This window comes from Hesperophylax consimilis, chromosome 4 (genome assembly GCF_061612785.1).
Source record: "Hesperophylax consimilis isolate HC1 chromosome 4, BYU_Hcon_1.0, whole genome shotgun sequence".
NCBI classification, from domain to species: Eukaryota; Metazoa; Arthropoda; class Insecta; order Trichoptera; family Limnephilidae; genus Hesperophylax; species Hesperophylax consimilis.
Genome location: NC_142839.1, coordinates 19,120,553 through 19,144,441, shown reverse-complemented (window position 1 = coordinate 19,144,441; position 23,889 = coordinate 19,120,553). Strand labels below are relative to the sequence as shown.

Genomic DNA, 23,889 nt, shown 5'->3' with positions numbered 1-23,889 from the left:
GATGATACAGTATTAACGATTGAAGAAAACTCTTGGAAAGAGGCCGAAATATCGGCAAATAATGCAATAAATATCACTAAACAATGGTTTGACAAAAACTTACTCTCTTTAAATGTTGAAAAAACTCATTTTCTACCTCTGAGCCTAACAAAGAATATTTCAAATATAAATTTAAACATTAAACTTCTTCAAATTTTGCAATTTCACTTTGTGGCACCATTTTATTAATAAAATAATTAAAACACTTTGTTTTTACTACGATAATCTTTATTTTTTATATAAAGTCAACATGTTTCGAGAACGATATTCTCTTCATCAGGACAATTAATGTACTAAAAACTAAATTGTCAAGTATATAGAGACAGGTGTGGGTAGAAAAGGAAGTAGTGTGGGGGGTGGGGGGTTGAGGGGAGGGGTGAGAGGCGAAAAGGGGAGGTGCTTAGAAGATCAAAGACAAAAATTTCCATTGTAATTTTTTGTCTTTTTGTCTGAACAGAAAAAATAAATACGACAAATATAAAAAAAAATATATATATAATTTTAGCTTCCTCTTAGATATATTCTTTACTGTTTTGTTATTCCTAATGTTTTATGTACATCCCATATACATTTTTTGTTTTAATTACGAGTACCTTTATAATCTTAAAAAATATTATGTCTAAATCTCTAATATGTTAAATTCTTAAGTTTTTTAAGTTATTAATAAGTTGTCCTTTCCTAACCCCAAGCGTCAGCTTTTGTAGGAGAGTGTATAAAATATGCTTAAATATGTTATACATTGTGAAAAAAAAACTTAATCACGGAATCCGTCAACACAGAAATATTTTTAAGAATTATTTATATCTACCTTGTACAACAGTAAAAATATCCGCATCACTCTTGTTAGGTTAGGTTAAAAGTTTCTTGTTTCCTCCATCCCCACCACTTTCCCAATAGAGGGATTCCATACAGATTTCTAGCTTCGAGCTGTGAAAGGGGTTACGTGATAAACATTCCGTAAAAAAAACACTCTAGCCTTGTGGCGTGGTCTATATTATCATGACCCTGTTAACCTAATACCATGACAGGGACATCCAACACAGGCTGGTTCTATCATAGCCAGTAGGTACTGGACAAACCATGAAATATATGGAAACATGACGTCCTGTGAGGTCCCTGCGAGGTTCACGATTATACAGATTTGCGATTCTCACCTCTAGCTACAGGTGACACAGCGATGAAATTGGTGAGCGCCGCCCCGGTGCCGTGACCCATGAGCGTGACGCGGTCAGGGTCTCCCCCGAAGGCTGGCAGGTTCTCCCGCAGCCAGTGGAGACCTGCCACGAGGTCCATGAGTCCGAAATTACCCTGGGCGGAACTCTTAGCGCCGGTCTTCAGGAAACCTAAGAAACAGAAAAAGATTGTTTATAGCTATAGATTGGCTGCCAGCATTGCTGAGGGCCGTTCAAGATCTCTGGCGGGCAGTTCACGTCAAGCAGACACGCAGAGACAGGGGGGGTTATAACTCTGATCGAAAATTGGTACTTTGAATATTGTCACGTCATATTGTTGCATAACCATATCCACCAATGAAAAACTCTGAAAGTCTATGGAATAAACTTTCAGAGTTTTTCATTGGCGTATAGTATAATAAGTAGGCTCCGAATGGGAATTGTACTTTCTTTATATTTGCATAACTATGGATTTTTAAGACCAATTCGTTTCATACAAAAAGCCCGAAAATATTGATCTTGTGAGTGGTTTATTTATGCGCAGAGAGGTTGTATGACGAATTTGCCGAATAATATCAGAACTAAACAATATACACATATATTTTTGAGTTCTACGTAGGGCGCCAGTGTTGAGTTTGGGAAGTACAGAACGTACACTTTACCTGGGCTAGCTCATCAACCAGTATAGTGGGACAGCATATTTCCGGGCGTGGGTTGTACACGGACTTATATTCTGGACCACCTTTGCTGTAAAGGGTTCATGGATGGGCCTCAGTTAACAAATTAAAGAGGGAGTGATGTATAACAATATTTAATGCATAAGATGGCACAAGGCGTCACAGCGTGGGACAAGGCATTATAATAAATTAATATTTTATTTTTTATACTAACTCCACACACGAGGCCCTGAGAAAAAAAATATTTTCTCTCAGGGCCTATGTCATCTTTGAGGATGATTTTTGGACTGTCTTTTTGACGAGAGGAAGTAGTGAAAATGGATCTTGAAGAGTTCCGTGTTGTAAGAGGGAGTAGATTGTTATTTCGATTCCTTTTAAACGTCATCAGACATGATTACGTATAAAAGGGATTACGGACAAACAATATTTTCTTTAATAGTCCATGAAAACATCCATAAAAAAGTACATAATGGCAAGTTTGTCAACAAGAATGAACTATTTATGACAATGTTTAAAAAAGTAGGAAAAATTGTTAAAGAAAAAAATCCAAAAAGACGACAATATCTAACATTATGAACTTCTGTCACAAAAACAAAATAATTACTTTGATGCGTTTTGAAAATATTTGGAAAACATTTATTTAGCAGGGCTTTAATGCAAAAAATTATTGTAATATTGAACTTTATGACTCCGTCACTGGCTGTCTTATATATTTTTGATTTCTACGACGGAATTAAAAACCAATACCTCTTGACTCAAAGTCAAAAGTGTAAAACATTAACTTGGAAGTTAATCCTCACCAAGACGGTGCATCAATCGCTTTTCAATTTGACCTTTAATTAAATTAACGGGCGGGTACGAAGTGCACATGCAACTCTCCTGTTTTTTTTACCAATACAGCTTTGAACTGATAGAACAACATGGTTGTGATGTTCCGACTGTGCCAATTTTGTAGTAATCTGCTGCACTAACTTGTAGAGGACTGGGTTCTCTTTGTATATGCTTAGAACTCTCCTGGTAGAGATCAGTGATGATCTCAGTAATAAAGTAATGGTAGGTTTTTAATAATACTCGAGTGGTATGGAGTAAGTAGGTACACGTTTAACACTTTATTGTCGCATTAACACTTTATTATCGCATTAACGTTTAACACTTTATTGTCGGTGTATGTTACAAAGAAGGAAGTCACTGGTAAAAATAAATGTTGACGCAACTACGCATATCCCACTAACATATGTTCCTGCATTCCCTCCACTCATTCCCCTGCCCAATTAACTATCTTCATAAATAAACCACTCACCTTATCCTGTTCTGACAACAAAAATCTAAAAACTGTAGGATACTTACCTTAGTGACAATTTATCATTTTGCCGTGCATTATCCACCTTTAGGTGACCCTTGGAGTGTACTAATATCGAGTTTGCTAAGAAACGAATAAGGTTTATATGTGCTCTAAAGACAAGTGGTGCAGTGTTCACTTTTAAGTGACCCTCGGAGTGTATTCATATCGAGTCTGCTAAAAGAACCTGGAAAGTTTACATATGTGCTCACACAAGACGTGTTACAAATGACCAGAGTTAAGTCAGTTCCCAATTGTAACTAAATGTTAATCCACTTCTCAAATAGTTGAGTCCACTTCAAAGGTTACCAAAACATATTGATTACAGTCTACAAAATTGATTCGCATGCGATGTGCGACTACAAAACGCAGAAGAAAATTAGACCTACAAGTTTATACTAATCGGCTAAATTATGCTGTCCCTTTTATACACGAATGTCTATTTCATTTATTTATACATATGATCATTTCAATAATACAATCAGGTAAGCAGGCAACAATAATTAAGTTTCTAAGTTATACGAGCTTTAAATTCCGAAAAAGAACAGCGGAAGAGAAAAACAGGAGGCTTGTAAAAGCACGTGAAAGGTCTTGGACCGTTTTAGAATGAAAGGTGAAAAGAAAATTTGAAAATATTATTATTATTCAATCGTCTGCAAAAATGAAAAAAAAAGAAAATTTACGAAGCAGGGTAGAAAATTTACGAAATTTATTATTGTCATTTTTGCAAAAAGGGTTAAAATTTGTGGTTGAAAAATATGAAGAATGTGCACACACTGATGAACAAGGGAAAATGTGGAAAACTTGGGAGATATTCAATTAATTATAGCCGGAAACCCTTTTGTTGCCGGTATGTAGCAGAAATTAGGAGCGTTATAAAACTCTAACGTTTCCGAGTGTGGGGAAATCTTTTTCATCGGGGCTTTTAGGCGCTGTCAGCTTCTAATTGATTATGCTAAAGGGTATCCTTTGTACAGAAGAAAATATATTAATTCAAAATTGTGCATTGTGTTCAGTGTTCGATTGGAGTACGTACTACTTTTTTCAGTGAATATTTGTTTTGTGAAGATTTGTTTGAAGATAGAATTCAATCACACTGAAGTTTAAAATTTATTGCGTTGGCCTAAAATTCCCTACTATAAAGTTTGCTCATACTTTCATATCACTGGAATTCAGACCTTCAAGTATTTTTATTGCCCACATAGACAAATACGATATTAGAAAATAATTAATAGTTAATCTAAAATGTAAGAAATTTGAAAATTATAACTAAAAATATACATTAAGTCTACATTTATTTACAAATTTGGTAAGTAAATAATTTTAACCATATAAAATAATAATATATGAAGAGTAGGTAGTATGTAACGAATTGAAATGTATGGTTATATATTTATGGAATTTACTGCCATAAATTTAGTAGGTAACCATAAAAAATTGTTTTGAAATAGGTGTTAATCTTTTCTTAGAAATATATATCACATGCTATGTCTGTAATATTTTAGGTATTTTGTTGAAATTTTTCAATATAAACGGATTTTTAAAACATTTTGTAAACAGAAACAATGTATTTAATATGTCTTCAATGTCTTGTTACATTTGTCAACATTTCATGTTTGTAGGGTTTTCTTAAAACAATTTAGTTCTTTGTATTCCACCACTATCTGATTTCGATTTGTCGATCACAAAAAACATGTTCAGTTAAAAAATTTTAAAGTGCTATTTCCTCACCGTTTTCAAAATAAATCAAATAAATTTATGCGCGAGTGTTGGTTTTCTGTCAGGGATATTTATTGAAAGGTAAGGTAATTCCGTTCCCTGAGCCCCAGGGCAGATAATCGTGAGCGATGTTTACCCTCGGAATAGCCCTTTCATTAAAATTTATTATTATAATTGACAATCTCTTTTTCAACAACTTTTACTGAGAGATTCGCAGTATTTTCATGAAAAATAAGTGTTTTTAGAGAGGACTTCAGTATTAGTATTTTGGTGGGTTCGCTTCTATATAATACAAAAAAGTTATGCGTTTAACCACAAAAAGGAGGCCTAAAGGAAAATAATTTCGCTCAAGTCGAATGTCATTTTTGGAGATGCTTTGTGGAGGGTCTTTTTAGGAAAAGAAAGAAGGGGAAATTCTAGGTAGGTAAAATGTATGAGTGTTGGATAGGAATTAGAGATCAGTGTTTCCAGGACTAACACACATATGAATATATCCCTCCCTCTGCTGCCCAAGATGATGGGTCGAGAGACCAGCTGGAGAGGTCAAATGGTCTCCCCAAACCAGCCTCTCCCGATCTAGCAAGCCACACAACTGGTAGACAGGCGCATCTAGACCACACATTACCCGATGAACTGGTAGACAGGCGCATCTAGACCACACATCACCCGATGAACTGGTAGACAGGCGCATCTAGAACACACATTACCCGATGAACTGGTAGACAGGCGCATCTAGACCACACATCACCCGATGAACTGGTAGACAGGCGCATCTAGACCACACATCACCCGATGAACTGGTAGACAGGCGCATCTAGAACACACATTACCCGATGAACTGGTAGACAGGCGCATCTAGACCACACATCACCCGATGAACTGGTAGACAGGCGCAACTAGACCACACATTACCCGATGAACTGGTAGAGAGGCGCATCTAGACCACACATCACCCGATGAACTGGTAGACAGGCGCATCTAGACCACACATTACCCGATGAACTGGTAGACAGGCGCAACTAGACCACAAATTACCCGATGAACTGGTAGACAGGCGCAACTAGACCACACATCACCCGATGAACCCGGGCATCCCTGGTATATCACCAAACGTAGCGAAGCACTTAAAACCTGTCTGGGGCTAATGTAAATACAAAAAAGTTTTCGGTAACCAACATTGAACTTTATTGAAATATCTTTTTTACTTTACTTTTTAAATGAACAAGCATTATAGATAATATAGCAGACATCATAACCAAGAAGAAAACATATTACTAAGATTTCTTTAAATGTAAGTTGTGAAGAATGTCACTTACTCACGTACCTAAGTTGAAACGCAAATCACAATACCCACAAAAAATATTTTGAATTTGATGAAAGTAATTTTATTCAATTAAATTAGCACTCCCGTACTTTTCCATTCCATTATTGGCTTTTACTCTTAATGATAATTGAAATAATCGTCTTCAGTAAGAATTTCTTACCTGTTCTACGGCTGGTGGAAATGTTTTTAGCAAAATGAGCAGTATTCCGCAAGTCAGTTATTTGCGGAAACTCGAGCATCAGGAAGTCAGCTCAGGTATTTGAAAAGGGGCAAAAGTGGAGTGACAGGAAAAACATTGACCTTAATTGCTGAAAAGCAAATACTTTTAGGTCAATAAACGTGATCTGTGTATCCAAGACGTCGGAACACGGCGAGGAGGGTTCGAGGGCTCAGGTAAACGCTGCAGGACGTGATGACACGCCAGGAGGAAAATGAAAAATTACGAAAGAATTTTCGTTTAGGTATCTGGGAAATGGAAATTGAATGGCTGCTTTATAATGGACCTCTACATAAAAAGTCGATGTTATTGATTTATTCTCGGCTGAATTTATCCCATACTTCTCAGTTCGTGATACTGTAAAATTTTCCAATATAAATTTTAAGGAAAAACATAAGCACAATTTGAAATGTTTTCACGTTGAATTTCGTTTTAAATTTCAGTACTTTGCGATGTAATTCAAATTTTCAAGATATAATATTGAATAAAATGAAACATCATAGCCCAAAATAAAACAGGGAAGATACCTTAAGAATCATTAAAACCGACTCACCTAAAATTCCGAGCCTGAAGTTGATGGTGACCACGATGAGATGTCCTTGAGAAGCCAGGACCGTGCCATCGTAAGGGTTGCCCGAGTTCCACTCGTAAGACTCGCCATGCACGTATACCAGGCAGGGCAAGGACACGTTTTCACCTGGAATAAAGAAATGTCATCGTAGATATAATTTTTTTTAATTTAAGATAAAAGATTTTCGGTCAGTAATTGCTTTCGTGAGTTAGAACATATTTTTTTTCCCGGTTTTATTTAAAATTGAAATATACTGATAACTATTACAGAGCCAACACTATTTTTATTTATTTATTTATTTTTTATTTATTTAATACATGTTACATTATTATGAAATTTACATAAAGTAGATATAATGAATCACCATACTAGGCGGCTGCCTGTTTCATGGTGACCTATTGAGTGTAATTAATTTGTATGAAATATGAAATCTAGTGTAAACATATGAAATTAGTAACTATAGATGAAGCTAAAATTTTGGAAAAATTGTAATAAAAAGTAGAAGATAGAAATTAGAAAGGAGAAAGAAGTAAATTAGCATTAGATTGTAAAAATGTACATAATTATATATATAATTTTTAATATGTGTGCATGCAAGCACACATGTGTATATAGCAGCAGACATACCTATATACATATAACAGCACATGTATACATACACCCATATGACGCATCCTCACGCATATAAACAATATATACACCTCTATCTGAGTACTTGGAATAGGCTACTAACACTATAACAATCACACATCAAAAAATCCCCGAGCGCTTTCCTGAAACTGTCGTATTTGGCTATTGATTTTATTTCTAACGTTAAATTATTGAATATTTTTGGAGCAAGAAAGTTAAATTGTCTTTGTGCCATTGAGGTTTTTATTGGGGGAATAGTATAATTCGATTTGTTGGAATATCTTGTATTATGGGTCGATTCAAAAATATTTTTTTTCGTATGTTTGAATTTATAGTAGGAGGATATGTTTTTGACGTATAAGGATTTTATGTTGAGTACTTTGAAGTCGTTAAATAAGTCCTTCGTGGGGTGAATATAGTGTACTTTGTAAATAGTCCGCATTATCAATTTTTGAGCTTTAATTAATATTAAATTTTGTGCGACAAACGTTATGTGAAATTTCGTTGAAATAACGAAATAACGTTGCCAGTTGAAAATTGTTGCCATCACCAAGAAATTCCTGACGAAAAAAATTGTGGAAATTTATTGACGTCTTTTTGAACTTTTGCGGCTTCGCGCAAACAAACCGATATCGGATGAATAATATAGTTTACACAATATTTTGTAATCCAAGTGATTAAATTTTTTTTAATGTTCAAAATAAAGCATTATCACTGTTAAACGGGAAAAGAAAAATAGGTATAACAAACTATTATATATCAATCAGCTCTCTTTATCAGACTATTACTTCGAACACTGAATCAGATTATTATTCCAATTGAATAACAGTAAGTAAATATTCCAAGTAAACGCTGAGGGGTAGTTATAGTGTAGTAAACGTTAATGTGACGATAGAGGCAATAAATAGAAACTCTCATAAAAGGTTCAGTTTCTTTAACACAAACAAACTGTTTAATTTGTTATCTGTATAGACTTCATACTCAAAATATTGAATGTTATACTATTTCCAAAGCAGAAAGTCAACAGATATTATGTGTTATTAATTAATTAACAAAATTCCAACTGGTTTGAGAAAAATTATGGCTACATATTAAAAAATAAAATGTTTTTGCCGAAAGCAGTTTGTATCTTGTTGTAATTGAAGTGATTTAAACTAAATTTAAGGACGGGTCGTTTCGCAATATTTGAACAGTTCATCAAATTTCAAGTAAATTTTCATGGTTTGTGAAGGTTCTATTCAAGTTCTGTAATTTTTTCACTATGGGCCAGTTGTTTCTCAGAACCGATACGAAAATAAACAATTGTTTCATTTGAAAATAATTTTTTTGTGTTTTGCAATATTTTTTTTAAGATATTCGATTAATTTAAGCTAGTATTTTTTAAGTATATTGGTCCTCTACGTGGAAACTTTATCTTACATCATTATTTACTCGAGGCCTTTCTGTTGGATTAACTCTGCAAACCTTTACAAGAAAACTTATATCCCCCTTGTTGAGAATAAAAACCAACAGACTGTATAACCGTAAATACATATATAGGTAGGCGCGCATCCCAAAGTAGGTGACTACCAACTACCCACCGACTACTCGGGTATTTTCAATAGTCGCTAAAGTGCGCAAATGGAAGAAGGGGTGATTAAAAGCTCAACTCTTAGTGAGCCAACACATTAATATGAGACAAAGGAAAGGTTGCGATGTTTAATTCAGGACCTCATTAAGCATGATGTTTTTGCCAACCATGATTCCACTCCCTTTCTACGAACAGAAATTCGTTGCGGATAACACTCGACGCCTTTATTCCAAATGTTGGCAGTTGTGAACTGGGTGTGGCATTTCAATGTTTTTATTCAAATTTAATAAGACACAAATGTTCACTGGGTTGCCCGCAATGCCGCAATGACACACCGAGTATTTTATAGTAACTCAGCAAACACTATAGCTATACCTAGCCGGATTATTGTTTCATATGCCATTACTGTCGAAATGTACCATTTCTGACGATTTAGTGTTATTGTAACAAATTGAGTTGTATATACCCTCCCATCGCCCTGGTCAAATACCATCATTCAGAATCGAAACGTTGCTTGAAATGGATTTAACTATGTTTGGTGATCAGATCTAAATAGCCAGATAAATGAAAACCTTTCTCTTTGCCATCATCTTCCATTCCCCATACACTCCAACCTCATGACAAAACTCGATTGAGGATAGGATTCTTCTGAGCAATTCACAAAAAATTATTGAATTCAAAAAACGTCGACTTATGTTAAAAAAACTTTTTATTATTGACAAAACAAACTAGTGCACAAGCAATTTAAAACTTTACAACTCCACGCTGTGTCTGAAATAAGGGAATGTTTTTTTAACCCTTTTCAATCAAACGTTTTATATCGGCGTTCGGAAATTAATTAAGAAATTTAATAACTCCTTTGGAGCGCGAACAAATGAAAAGTATTGAAACGTGCTGAATCGAGTGACAAATCAAAGAGGCACAATAAATTATTACATTCAGCAAAATAATTCATGATAAAGTTGAGTGAGTTGAGTTGAGTTTGAGTAAAAATAATTTACTGTAGGCAGGTGTACATTAAGTTACATAAAAGCCTTAGGTGTATCGAGGGAATGAATGTCTACAAGTCCAACAGGTAGGAGGCAAACAAATTAAAATCAACAGGGACTAAAAATAAACTAACCCAATAACATCTACTACTCTCATTCAAGCCAATAAAATGTTAGGTATGTTCGTTACGCTATGGTACTAAAATAAAAATAAGGGTAGTTATTTTCTGTTCAATTTGATAAATTTTCGAAATATCAAATGCATAAATAAAACTCCTACAGGATTTTATCTTGTGCAAACACGTTGCTTAAGTAATAAAAACGTTGTTGTTCGTGAATTCAAAATAGTGGGTGTTTAAACCTACTTGTATAACGTAGAGCAAAATCCAGGAGATAGCGGATAATTTGTCTGTACCAGACTTTTCAGATTTAGACTAAACCTAGGTAAAACCATTTCAAGTAATGTTTGCATACGAAAAAGTGATCACTTACCTTATAGTTAGTATCTTCCACTCTTAAGAAGAACGACTATGCGTCCATTTTCATGCAAATTTTAAATTTGGATTTGAATCCAAAATACCCTCTCAAACCGCATTATTATTTTTTTATCAAAAAATAGGGACTTAGTAATAATCTGTGTAAATATATATATTGGTGTTTTAAGACATAAATAGGCCATTAATAAATTAAAATTTGAATGATTTTAGAGGTAACTTTGACAATTAATTAATAAATAAATAAATAATTTTTTTGTGAGTAATTTGTAATTATTATTAAAAAATAATCATGCACTGTCCACTGTGACAATATAATGAAACATAAAGCAATGTAAAAGGGCTGTTTTGGGCAGAAATATTAATTTATCCACAAATTATTTGTGTTTCAACCTTAATTGGTCGTTTGCAATTTAAATATCCGCTTATCAAAATGCTTTTTTCAATCATTTTAAATTTTAATTTTCGTTATTAAAACCAAATTTACTTCTGAAATTACGGAAAATGTAGTTCTTTAATCGTTATTATTTTAGTATTTATTAATACTAGCACTAGATACCTTTTGATAAAAAAAAATATTTTCAGTTTGGAGATTTTGGCCCACTGCGGCGCAAGGCGGTTGGTCGACAGACTAGTTGGAGAGGTCAAAGGGTCTTCTCGAACCGGCCTCTCCCGATCTGGCACGCCACGCAGTAGGCAGGCGCATCGTGAATACACGAACAACAACATTGAAGTGTTTTTATCCAATAAATTGTTCCCAAATTGTTGTAAACCCTACATTCAGAATTGAAACGTTGCTTGAAATGGCTTTAATCCAAATCTGCCTAACCATGTACTTCCTAACCTTCCGATTCCCCATCTCCTTCCTCTCCCCACTACCTTCAGCCTCACAACTTACCCAAATTGGGAACTCCTTAGTCTCACTGGCTCCAGATGATTGGGATCACTTCCGAACAAATGTAAAATTCTCGTATAGAAGTAAATTTTAAATATCCTACTAACTATAATACTCGAGTATATAGTATGACTTATAACGTATAACTTAACTCAAGTATACTCACGTATCTGCCTGGCCTGTGTGTTTTTTCGTAATAATACATATTTTGCTTACATATAATTATGTATAATTTTTTCATCTCTTTCTTTCTTAGTTAATCTATATTTTTATTTATTTATCGGAATAACTTAATTGAGTAAAACCTCAAATTGTAATATTTAATTATTGAAGACAATATTAGCGATTTCTAAACGAAAATATGAAACAGAAAAATTAGAAAAGGATACGGTCACATCTAGGACTCGAACCCAGGACCATTGTCTTTCCGGGACACAAGGGTCCTGGGTTCGAGTCCTAGATGTGACCGTATCCTTTTCTGATTTTTCTGTTTCAGATTTTCGTTTAGAAATCGCTAATATTGTCTTCAATAATTATATATTTTTATTGATTATATATAATTATGTGTTTTTTTACCGTTTATAAATAAAGCTTGTTATTATAAATAAAAATTATCAAAAATATCGTTCCCAAATTAAAACAAAAAAAATATTAAATTCCTATATGTTACGCAACTTTTGTTCTAAATGTTAATATTTCCTTAGCATTATTTTAGATTTTACAAGAATTTCAAAACCTTCACAAAAGTACGATCGTTCATTGCATTTGTAACTACTCTTATTTCGGAGAAGATTTTATTTATTTTAATACCCTTCTGTGTACGAGTTGATCTCCAGTCACACTCCGTATTTTATAAAGAGGCATTCTATTTCCAACAATTTAATTCTGCTCAAAGAAGCACTTAGAAGAAGTAACATCAGAATTGGCCGAGTATAATTATAAGGAAGTTTCTTTTGTAAAATACGTTTCGCAACATTAAGCCCAGAGCACAACGACCCAACAGAGGACCGTGACTTCAGTAACGAAGACTTTTTTACCCTCAACTAAGCAGTTTATTTTGTTTATTTTGTATGGTTAGACGTGATGTCATAAAATTGAAAAATATTGGATCGAAGCAACCTCTATCCACAAACATTATCTTAGAATAAAAGTCTTCCGGAGAATATCACTTTCAGTTAGCAAATATATCTTATATCGCCATTATTATTATGTGATATTGTGATAATAATGACATGTTGTCCATTGTAAATTTAGTGTTAACAAAGAGCATTTTTTTCTGAATTATAACCACTAAACTACTTTCACTACCCCTTTGTAACATTATTTTTGTATTAATACGTTATAAAATATTATATTGTAAGAATAAAAAAAGGTAACATCTAAATCAACGCATTAATGATTCCAAACTCTGATGGAATCGGTTAGTTTGAATGCAATTAAATCTTGGGTTATTTGAGCGTGTTGTTTATAAATAATAACATTAGGATGGATTGTTTGGGAGAATTTGAACAATTATTTTAATTGCAAAGTTAAAAATCAAAAAGTTCTTTGAAAGTTTTTTGTTATTATGGTTCTGTTATTATTTCAGTTCTGTCAAGCAACTAGCCAATAATGATTAATAAAAGAACTTGAATAGGATTTTCACAAAACCTGAAAATTAACGTTGAAATATAATGAAATTTTTCAAATTCTGTGAAACAACCCGACCTTAGTATTTTTCAACAGAAATCGATCGTGCTGTAAGCCGATCGGAATTTGTATCAATAGTTGCGGAAATTGCATTTTTAATCTAATATTTTGTAGTTTATTCTCGTCTGGCGAGTTCAATTACGATGACGTGAACAATTTTAAGCTTTTGTGTAATGTGTGTATACCCCAATATTATCACAAATTTTCTTTCGAGTTTTGCGATTTCCGATATTCAACTCAAAATAATATATAAAATATTTGCCAAAACGTCGCGCCTTTTTCCATGTCGTTAAAATCACATCTGCCTCGTCGCCGTTACATTTCCACAGTTGCACTTGTAAGTCGGAATGTCCTTTTGTGAGTCTGCGAGACGCGTTGAGGCGTGAACGGTGCGCTCCTTTGTTGGGGAATGCGGCGGTCCCAGGGACTGCGGCGGTCCCAGAGACTGTCACGGTTTCTAAACGCCCGTGAAAATCTGCCGGACACGAGGTTTTGTGTCACGTGATATATGTTATTTGGGGGAAATAAATACGGTGACCCGCGATGCAGAACGTAATTGGACTCAATGTAGACAATTCTCGCCTATTTTCTTGGGAGAAATCTTGGTAAAGATTTGGGGATTGGGTTCTTGAATAAGGGTGCTACAAAAGAGAGAATAGTACTCGTATTTTATAGAGTTGTCGTCACATAACTAATTTAAGGTGGAAACAAAATTTTAAATAATAATTCTTTCAAATCCCGACACTTTATTTTTAAACAATATTCTTAAGGCGATGCACTACGTCGTGTAATATTTTAAATTGAGTCGCTATCAATAACAACCCTTACGTAGATGGCGATATGGTTTAAATTCCCGCTTAACACCATCCACCTGTTTAGATTTATGCAAGAAAAAATCATGGCCAAAAAGTGCCTTTTATTTTATTTTGTGGATGTTTAGGCATAAATATTTAATTTTTTTCCAATCATTTTATAAATAACTTTATTCGCCACACTATACAATAAAATCATAACCAAAAATGGGTTCGTAAGTAGGAGATTTTGAACTTTAAAGCAATTTTCATAGGCTTTATACATTATTTTTTTCTGGGCTTATAAAAAGACTTATCTAAAAAATTTCGATTATTTAAAAGGCCAAGATGTATTCTACTCGCAGTATTTAATTAAAGCATCTGATACATTTCTAGGCGACCAAATTTTCAAACCAAAAACACATGATTTTGCATTACTACGTAGGGCATCGCCTTAATAGATAAACGTTATGACAAGATAAACAGTGCAGAATTTAAATATCTTTCAGGTAAAATAATAATTTTTTATTCAATAATCATTTTCGGTTGTTTTTTTTAAGTTTAACTAGTTTTTATAAGTAGTTCATCGGAACTTAATTATTAATTTAATTCAACATGACCTTTCTAAAATTAAAGGAGTTTCTAATTAATAACGCCGTCAATAGACATGTAAAGACAGATTGTCAACATTATTACTTTAAAACAATTTTTAAAACACTTGTTTTATCGCTTTCGTTAAAAAATCTCTTATTCGATTTGTTCCTACAAGTTTCCAAATTATCCTGACAAAATAGGAAACAAACAATCATAAAATCCTGCGATGTCCAATATAAATTAATGTTTCTGTTCGCAATAAAGAATTCATGAAACTATTACGTACAATACGTTTCGCCCTATATAATGACCGTGTTTGGGAAACATTTCCCTTTCGGAATGTTCAAAAACGTGATTACGGGAACGAAACGGTCATCTCTGATAGTTGTCGTTCGGGGTGATAAAGTTCCGGGGTGTTTCTGGCAGGAGCTATATCACTAAACTGACAGGGGATGAGACGGAGGTGGGAAGGCGGTAGAGGGTAGGGGCCAGGGCTGTTTATGGTGCGTGACATACCGAGCCAAGGGCGACGGAGACAGACCCAGAACCAGGGAGAATACCCACTGAGCACTGGGCACTGGGCGTATCTACAGAACCAAGAACCTTCCGGGAAGATACCTTTGTATGAATAGACAACGTTTTCTACTTCGACGGAGTCGTCTGCGATAGAACCCGATTTATTGCCGATTGACGATGATTTGCTACAGTCTTATAGGTATATGATGAATTTCTGAAAATTGAGCACTGGGCAAGAGCACGTGACCAAACTAGGGTTGAGTAGATACTATTATACTAAATAGTTAACCTAGATAATATAAGTTTTTTGACTCCCTCCAGGGGAGAGACGTGGCAGTGTTAGAGAATCATAATATATTTCAATTAAGTATATTGTTTTTTTTTTCATTTATTAGAAACACTATGCTATAAAACATAGCATGCAAGTATTTTCAGATCACTTCATAATGGGAAATATGGTCAGTTGCTTCCCTGATGAAAGACCGCTCATCGAAAGAGTTTAGTGTCTAGCTCTAAAAGCCTTCTAAATACCTCTCAACCTTCCCCTTCTGACACCCCTTTGTGTAGTCTCACAACCATCACCAAATTCGGGTTGCCATAGTCTCAAAGTTACTACACATAAATTATTAAATCATTAATTATACCTTTTTTGCTAGTTCATATAAATTATTCGGTTCGGATAAATAGGGCAGTTGGTGATTTTATACAACTCCGCCTACAATTCAATTTTGATTTAATGAAGATTTGCCCAATCTAACTGTCGACTTAACGTCGAGAAAACAACTTAGAAATGTAATAGAACAAATAATAATTTTAAAGGTAATTAAGTATCTTTGTCCGTTTTCATTCTACCATCAAAACTTTACAATTGGCTTCAGGGTAACTGGGACTAAAAGAAAACAAACTCAATACGGTTATAGCTAAAGATAGACTAACTACTAACTACGGGCCATCCCGCGATCCGAGGGATTCTTGTTAACTTAAATAGATCCCCGTCGTATCGTGTCGTCGACCAACTTTATAAAGCCAATATCATTACGACTAAGCTTGTTGCGATATGCCTCAATATTGTAATTTAACGACTCTAAAATTTCATGCGACATTAATAATACCAATCGGCAGGAATTCTGCGGTAATTTGGGACTTTACTATTGGATAGGTTCCGGATCGAATGTTATTATTAGTAATCAATATTAAATACTATTTATTATTCAATTAAAAAAGTATTGTAATTTTTTAAATTGCCAAAAGTTTTAATCGACTAATTATTGTTGTTGGAAAAATACTTTTATTTGTAACTCTATTAACATGATCATTTATATGCCATTCACAAATCTTTTCCATCTTTAACCAAATATTTAACATCAATTGGTAACTAAATAATAACACCAATTTTATATACTTTCGGTATTTTCAATATAAATATATCATTTTTAAAATTTAAATTATCATCTGGTAAAAAGAGAATTTCTGTTGAGCGTAAAAAAATGAATACGTTATTCGACCTATGTCATGGAATTATTTTGTGATGTTAACAAGATTTGTAGAAAGTATAATTACATTTTCTTGATTCCATCAATCAAATGCAAAAGTTTTCATCTCTCCTTTTGACGCGATCTGAAAATTTTAGCGGTCTTTTGTAAAATTTAATTTATGAAATTATTACAACTTTGCAAGAACACGAGCTTCTACGTTTCGACAGCATGTGGTTGAACAAAACTCTAAGCAGATGTTCACGCTCGGAAAACTATCTAAACCCATATATTTATGTCTATGCGCAAACTTCGCCAAATTATTAAATTGAATGCAAAATTTATCTTTTGTGTTATGGTTTAGAAATTGCCATGAAAACCATGGGAAATAAAAAAATATATTCTTGAAATCTCTCTACGACAATAAATGTTTATCTAAGTGATAAAAAAAACACAAATAAAAATATACCTATGATGACACACTTACCATACCAATCTTTTAAAACACATTCTCTATTAAATCTTTACCTGGAAGCATAGAGCTGTGCAATTAGAGGCACTATTGCATAATAATATCTTATCTTAACGTGTTCCACTAACAATAATCGGTACGCACTGCACGTAGACGGGATTTTGTAGTTACCTTTCGGTCGGTAAAGCGTTGGGAGCGTTGGAGGCCAAATTGGACGGATAAAAGTGGAACATATTTTTTCATGTTTCATCTAAATATTATACATATAAATAATACGGAAAAAATAATCGAATATTACCATATGAGTTGTACACATGCCACGGCGTGAATACGATTTGAAAGAAAAAAATATTTTTTTGCTAAAAATTATTGAATCTAGTTTTTTTTGGGTTTTTTTTTTAAATTGGCAGGTTTGATTAATGGAAAATTATTGAAAATGATTCAAAACTCAATAGTAAAAATAATACATTTTGTAAATAACAACATAACATGGCATAGCTGGCATATTCAGTATTGAAATATATTAAGCCGAAAGAAATGTGAAATAGGAATAACATGAAAGTTACAAAATCCGAGTGTGTTGAGTGTGTTACAGTGTTAATATTGGTGGCTTAACTTTTTGACCTTTTACCATTTCATAAAGACGTGTTTTTTGAAAGTTTTTTTGTAACGATTTGTAGACCGTACAAAATGCCGTTGTCCTCCCTCTGTAAATGAAGACGACGCAATCCGGGAAGGGAGCGTTTGCCCTGAACACACCCGATGGCAACTTTGCCAATATCTAAAAAATTTGCATTTTACTCTTCTCTGCGACACAAATATACTTTGTAGAACAATTTTTGGTTCACAGTTTTCTCATAACACTTTCGCGAAATCTCGGAGACTACATAAAATCGCGGTGTTACTGCCAAAAGTTCGCAAGCTCAAATATTAAATATGTAAATTGAGTGGCGATTAATTGTATATCCTTACGTGAATATCTTTATCAGAAAAAAGTTTTTACGTCCCCGACCATGGTTAAGGAATTTCAGTAACAAAATTGCATGAACAATTTTCATTAAGTCAGAACTAAGAGAGAATGTCAAATTGTCGTTGCATCTCAGAGATCTGAACTTGTTTTGAATGAGAATGTCGCTACAATTCGTTGATTCCAATAATTTATGCCAATGCCCGTATTATGGTGGGGAAACATAACAATAACATACTAAAAATAGCGATAATAATAAATACTTAAATTATTATTATTCAATATTTCCGTTCCATTATTTTTTATGTAGCTGTCCAGTTATTAGTTGCTGACTTATATGTGTGCTTATGTGTAGTTAATTGATTTTCATTTAATTACTTTCTAACGTAATGCATATTATACAAAATGAGTGATGTTATACAACTTGCATAAATATGCATAATATGTAAAAAAATGTACAATATGAGCATGCTTAATTGTGGATAAAAATACTATGCAAAAGTGAACAAAGCAAAATACCAAAATCTACCTTGAACAGATAATACCTTATTGAGATAGAGCTGTGCGCTTACAAACTCCGAATAACGGCAGCGTTCTCTATAATAATGAAACGTGAGTGTGCATTCAAATCTATGCAGACGATTTATTCCTAAATGTAATTCTACGTTCGTTTTCGTATCGTTGCACTGGTAAGGTATTTTGCGTTGAATAGATAAGCTATATAGTACTTGGTGTGTGATAGTTTACCAACGTTAACAGATTAGTGGTTATTATTTGGTTTTTGACCAAATTTTATTATTTAAAATTCTTAACAATGGCCTCGACTCACCAGAGCTAATGAATTTAATAAATATTCATATTCCAACAAGATCAACACGGCAATCCCATTTGTTTCATTTACCTACATGTAGAACTAACTTTAGAAAAAATTCACCAATTCCACGTATATGTGCCCAATATAATACTAAATTTCAAAACATAGATATTTTTAGCAATACACTTCACAAATATCGAATAGAAGTAACTCGTACGATCGAAAATTAATACTATAGTATGGAATGTATCCAGAGCATCTCCTATCCTCATCCTAAATTCCCATTCCTCCCCTCCTCACCTAAAATATATATATATATATATTTTTTTTTTTATGCAATAAAACTCCATCTCCAATCAATATTAATATAGGAGACTTTTTTGGCTTGACTGTTTTTAACATGTATATATTTATATTTGTATTTTATGTATAAGCTGTTTGTCTCTTAACTTTACCAATAAATAAATAAATAAATAAAATTATTATTTTCTGATTAGTTAATAAAAATTTATTTATTTAAATTATTACATTCCTCCAATAAGCATCATTATTCAATGACGTAAAAAAATAGTGGAATATACATTTCAATGTATTTCTACGTCAATTAAGAGAATTACATCTTGCCATAGGATTTATGTAAAAATAATATAGTATAGTGTAAAAAAATAATTCTTAAGTAGGTACTGGAATGTTATATTTATTTTTTTTTTAATGAAGTTACTGCATTATTGTGGTTGTTACGGGGATCAGTTTTATAAAAATAATTTGTTTTTTGAATAATACAAAATCTGTTTTTTTTTATTTCTTCATGACGATTATTAAAATATTTTATCCATTTGTAAATATAATTATTGTTGTGTAGAAAAAATATAGTATAAATAGGTTCAATATTATAATCATTCTGAATTCTATAGGGCGATCATCTGTTTTTGAAGAGATATTTAATTTAAATTCGTGCCCTAATATATTCAATGTTTCGATAAACAAACGAAACTCGTCAGCAATTCTTGCATATTTTAAACAAAAGTGTAAAAAACGGTTCATTTTATAATAACTACACTAAGTACGAATCCATTTTCTTCATGACATTATTTAATTCATGTCCACAAAATATTTCTTTTTTTTGTATATTCGGTTTAACCCTTCCAGTGTTTTAAGGTCATGCATGACCGGGCGTCCATATTTTATAAATGTATTTCTTATCTTTTTTGTATCAGACGAAAATACATATTTTTTTACCTTAGAAATAAAAATAATAATTCTTTCCAGTTTGCCTCAAATATTTATACTGGAATGCATAAAATCCTAAAAATAGCCATAGTGAATAATTCATGTTTCGCGCCGCTCAGGTTATATGAACGAGATAAATGTGAAGGTTCAGTTTTCTTATGAATCAAGTTTTGTCCATTTTTCTACGATTGTAGTAAAAAATTAAGTCAAAATGTGGCTAGCGTTTTTGACAACATTTTTCACGTTTGATATTAAAATTTTATTATGTAGAAATAGTAATATTTTAAATAAAAGGAAAGATAATTTTATCTAGTTTTTAATATATTATATAATGTATAGTTTTTTGTGTATTTATTTAAAATACATAGAAAATATTACAAACTGAACAAATGTGATGAGAGTACTGAAGGTTTTACAACTAAGTGATTTTTCCTAGTCAGAAGGCAACTCAGAAAATAAATAAGCAAAAATATTTTCACTTGATATAAAAAAATCTTGTATGATTAGACGGGTATCAAGTTAAAAATATCGGTAAAACGTGACATGTTTCGCATTCAATATATATCTTTTTACAAATAAATTCCAGGTTATTTTGTGTAATAATTTTCTTTTCTTTGTAAAATTTGAATAATCACAAATATTTTTCTTCTATTTAAAAATTATATGAGCTCTTCAATTTTCAGTAACTATATTATTTAATGAACCTCGAATTCTCTATGAATATTTTAAACTAATTTAAACAAACTTTCTGATAACATTAAATTAATATTAGTCAAGATTCAGTATTTCCAACAAAATGTAAACAATCCATGTTATTCAAATAATGGCGCAATGAGACGTAATTCACCTTACCCAATAGCGACATAAAGATCAAATTCAATTTAGTTTCTTAAAATACCAAAAAAAAGTCTTATATATAGGATTGTGAGAAACAGTATCAATAATTCATTGAGTTGAACCAGTCTAAACATGACATAGTTAGAATAAATTTAGAATATGGAACATGTACTGTAGGTAAATTATGGTAATTATGTAGTCGTTCATAAACGAGCCGCTCTTTCTGATGAGCCGCATTCGTACGACTCTCGGCAAAACCGTGCCACAGCTCAATTGAACGGTAACTCTTTTTATCAAGAGATATTTTAGAAAAATAGCGTTATTAAAATGATCCTAGTTTTCATTTTTATTACATACTTAGAACGTGCAACGGATGTGAACGGCGTCTAACAGTCCGACATCTCAACTTGGACACACTTACATACACCTAATAACTACCTATAATTGTAATTAATTAATTAATAATAAATTAATTAATTTATATACTTAATTAATTAATTAATATAATTAATTAATTAATTAATATAATTAATTAATTCATTAATATACTTAATTAATTAATTAAATAATAACTAAATAATTTAAATTTAATCAATCATCGGTTCAATTGGATCTGTTGATCACTATCGTATATTTTGCTATAAAATCACATTTAAAATAAGATAACATAATACGATAAACATGATATGCAAATATTTTACCGAGATTCCTAATTGCTGCCGAATTTAAAAGTGAAAATGTGCCCAGTTTGGTTGAATTGTTCGTCATCAACTTGAGTATCCAGCAGAATAAACCGCATTTCACCCGTCATGTTGGAATTCTAGCTCTGTATATAGTTACATAATATAATATACCCAGAGGGTTTTTAATGGACTTTACGAAAGTTTAAGTAAACCTCAAAATGGTAAATGAAATCTAAATGGAAAACGGGCAAATGTGGTTTTCAAAACGATCAATAGCTCTTTTGCCAACCAGACAAAAACATTATTAGGAATTATTATATATTTATATCACCCGGATACCTACAAATTTACTTAGAGAGGTTTTGACATTCATAAAGCAGGATTTTACACCAAAAAAAAATGCTCGAAAAAATGGATTAATGACGTGGCCAGGCAACAAACCAAAATACTAATGTTATTGTGAATTCTGATTTAAAAGTACTATTGGGCGCTTTTAAAATTCCCACGGCAACAAAACGTCATGGTGACTGCAACGGTGTTTCATTTATTTAATACTAGTGAGGGAGATGTGTGATAATGATTACATTTTTCCTATGGGGAAAGCAGACATATGTACATCATTTGTCTTTTTATCATAAAGAGTGTAAGAAAGATAAAGAACGTATGTTTTATGCTTTTTTGTGTCGTTTCCATACATGGAACTAAAAAATCTTGGACAGAGCATTAGTGCTATTTTGTATGAATGGCATTGAAGCCAAATCCAAGTTGGGGGGAAATTGCCTTTTAGCCATCTTGAATGATTAACTTTTGAACTGGTTTGTATGCAAAGTGGTGCATAATGAACTATTACTATTTTATTTTTATATTGTTAATGCAGTTATAATGGCTTTTGCTTTCAAGTATTTGATGAGACGAGGAATGGGATTAAAAAATTTATGTAGGTTTTGACATTTTTCATACATCTTCCCCCGACCCTGCGGGCTTCAAATTTTTCTCGAATTGCTCCGTCCAGAGCTTCCAAGCGCCCATTGGATATAGCTATCGCTTGTTATCTATTGTTACTAACGCCAGCCGGTTTCGGAACAACTACTACTTTCTCAGGGAAGAACACATATTTTTTACTACCTATAATGATATATATTTTACCCTGAGGAACAAATGGTTGTTCCGAAACTAGCCAGCGATAATAAAAAAAAAGTGGTTTAATCAAAGTAGTTATATCGTTTCATTCAAAATTATAAGGAGCTAGTTTAGAATAGTCGAGTATATCTAATTAGTCACGCCTCATTTGGGCTAGTTAGCAAATAGTAGTCGAGTTCAAGTTACTGTCACATCAATAACTATTGTGACTTTTTGTTTCATTTTCTGCTGAACTTAATACAAAGATTTTATGGGGAATTCAGTACAAATATTTATGAGGCTTAAAAAAATTTTGTGCTCAATTATTCAATTAGCATCGAGTTGACAGCTTATGTGTGAAAGGAAAAACCACATATCTATTCACCTATCTACTTTGGTCGTTTGAGGTCAGGTTTCGAGTCATTCATTGACGTATTAAAATGGAGGTTGTGTTAATTAATTTAATTATACTTTTAAATTATTATTTTATTTACAAAAAAAACACCTGTTTATGAAAGGTGTAATTTTTAATTTTATAAACAATATCTCATGGAACTGTTTTATGATTAATCTTTATATTAATGTAATGTTTTTCTTCCTTTTTTTGAAGTTAAGCATGTCACGTTTAAAAATCCGTTATTATTTCCATGAACTTTATTGTTAAAACTTTTCAGTATGTTAAGCATTCTAAGGAATAAAAAAAATAATCGACATGTTGTAGGTTGTAAAATCTCATTATAGTATTTATTAAAAGCCATTATATTCTTTACAGAAAGAAATTTGTAGTTTTATAATTACAAGCCAAACTAAAAAATTTACACGAAAATAACCGGTTGAATATGCTTTGATAAAAAATATGGCTTAATAATTTACTTCTCAATGGTATATCCCATTAATTTCACAAACTTTTCCAATTATTAACTGAAGTGTATTGAATTACTAAAAGCACAAATTGTTTTTTTTTCTCTACCTATCGCTTGATCTTTTTTTTGTAATTAACGGGAAGGACACTTTGAAAGAAAAAAATTTCCGAAACAATTAGTATTTTTAAAAGTCTCATTATTTTTTT

General features: G+C 32.4%; 1 protein-coding gene across 1 annotated transcript in view; it reads right to left on the bottom strand.

Moving 5' to 3' along the window:
• Nucleotides 1-23,889, bottom strand: part of LOC149424327 (uncharacterized) — a 565,550-nt gene that overhangs the window by 64,823 nt on the left and 476,838 nt on the right. The window contains exons 4-5 of the mRNA XM_089651458.1: nt 7,041-7,184; nt 1,194-1,382 (exon numbers count right to left, since the gene is read on the bottom strand). Coding sequence (XP_089507584.1) covers nt 1,194-1,382; nt 7,041-7,184 — 333 coding nt within the window. The remainder of the gene's footprint in view (nt 1-1,193; nt 1,383-7,040; nt 7,185-23,889) is intronic.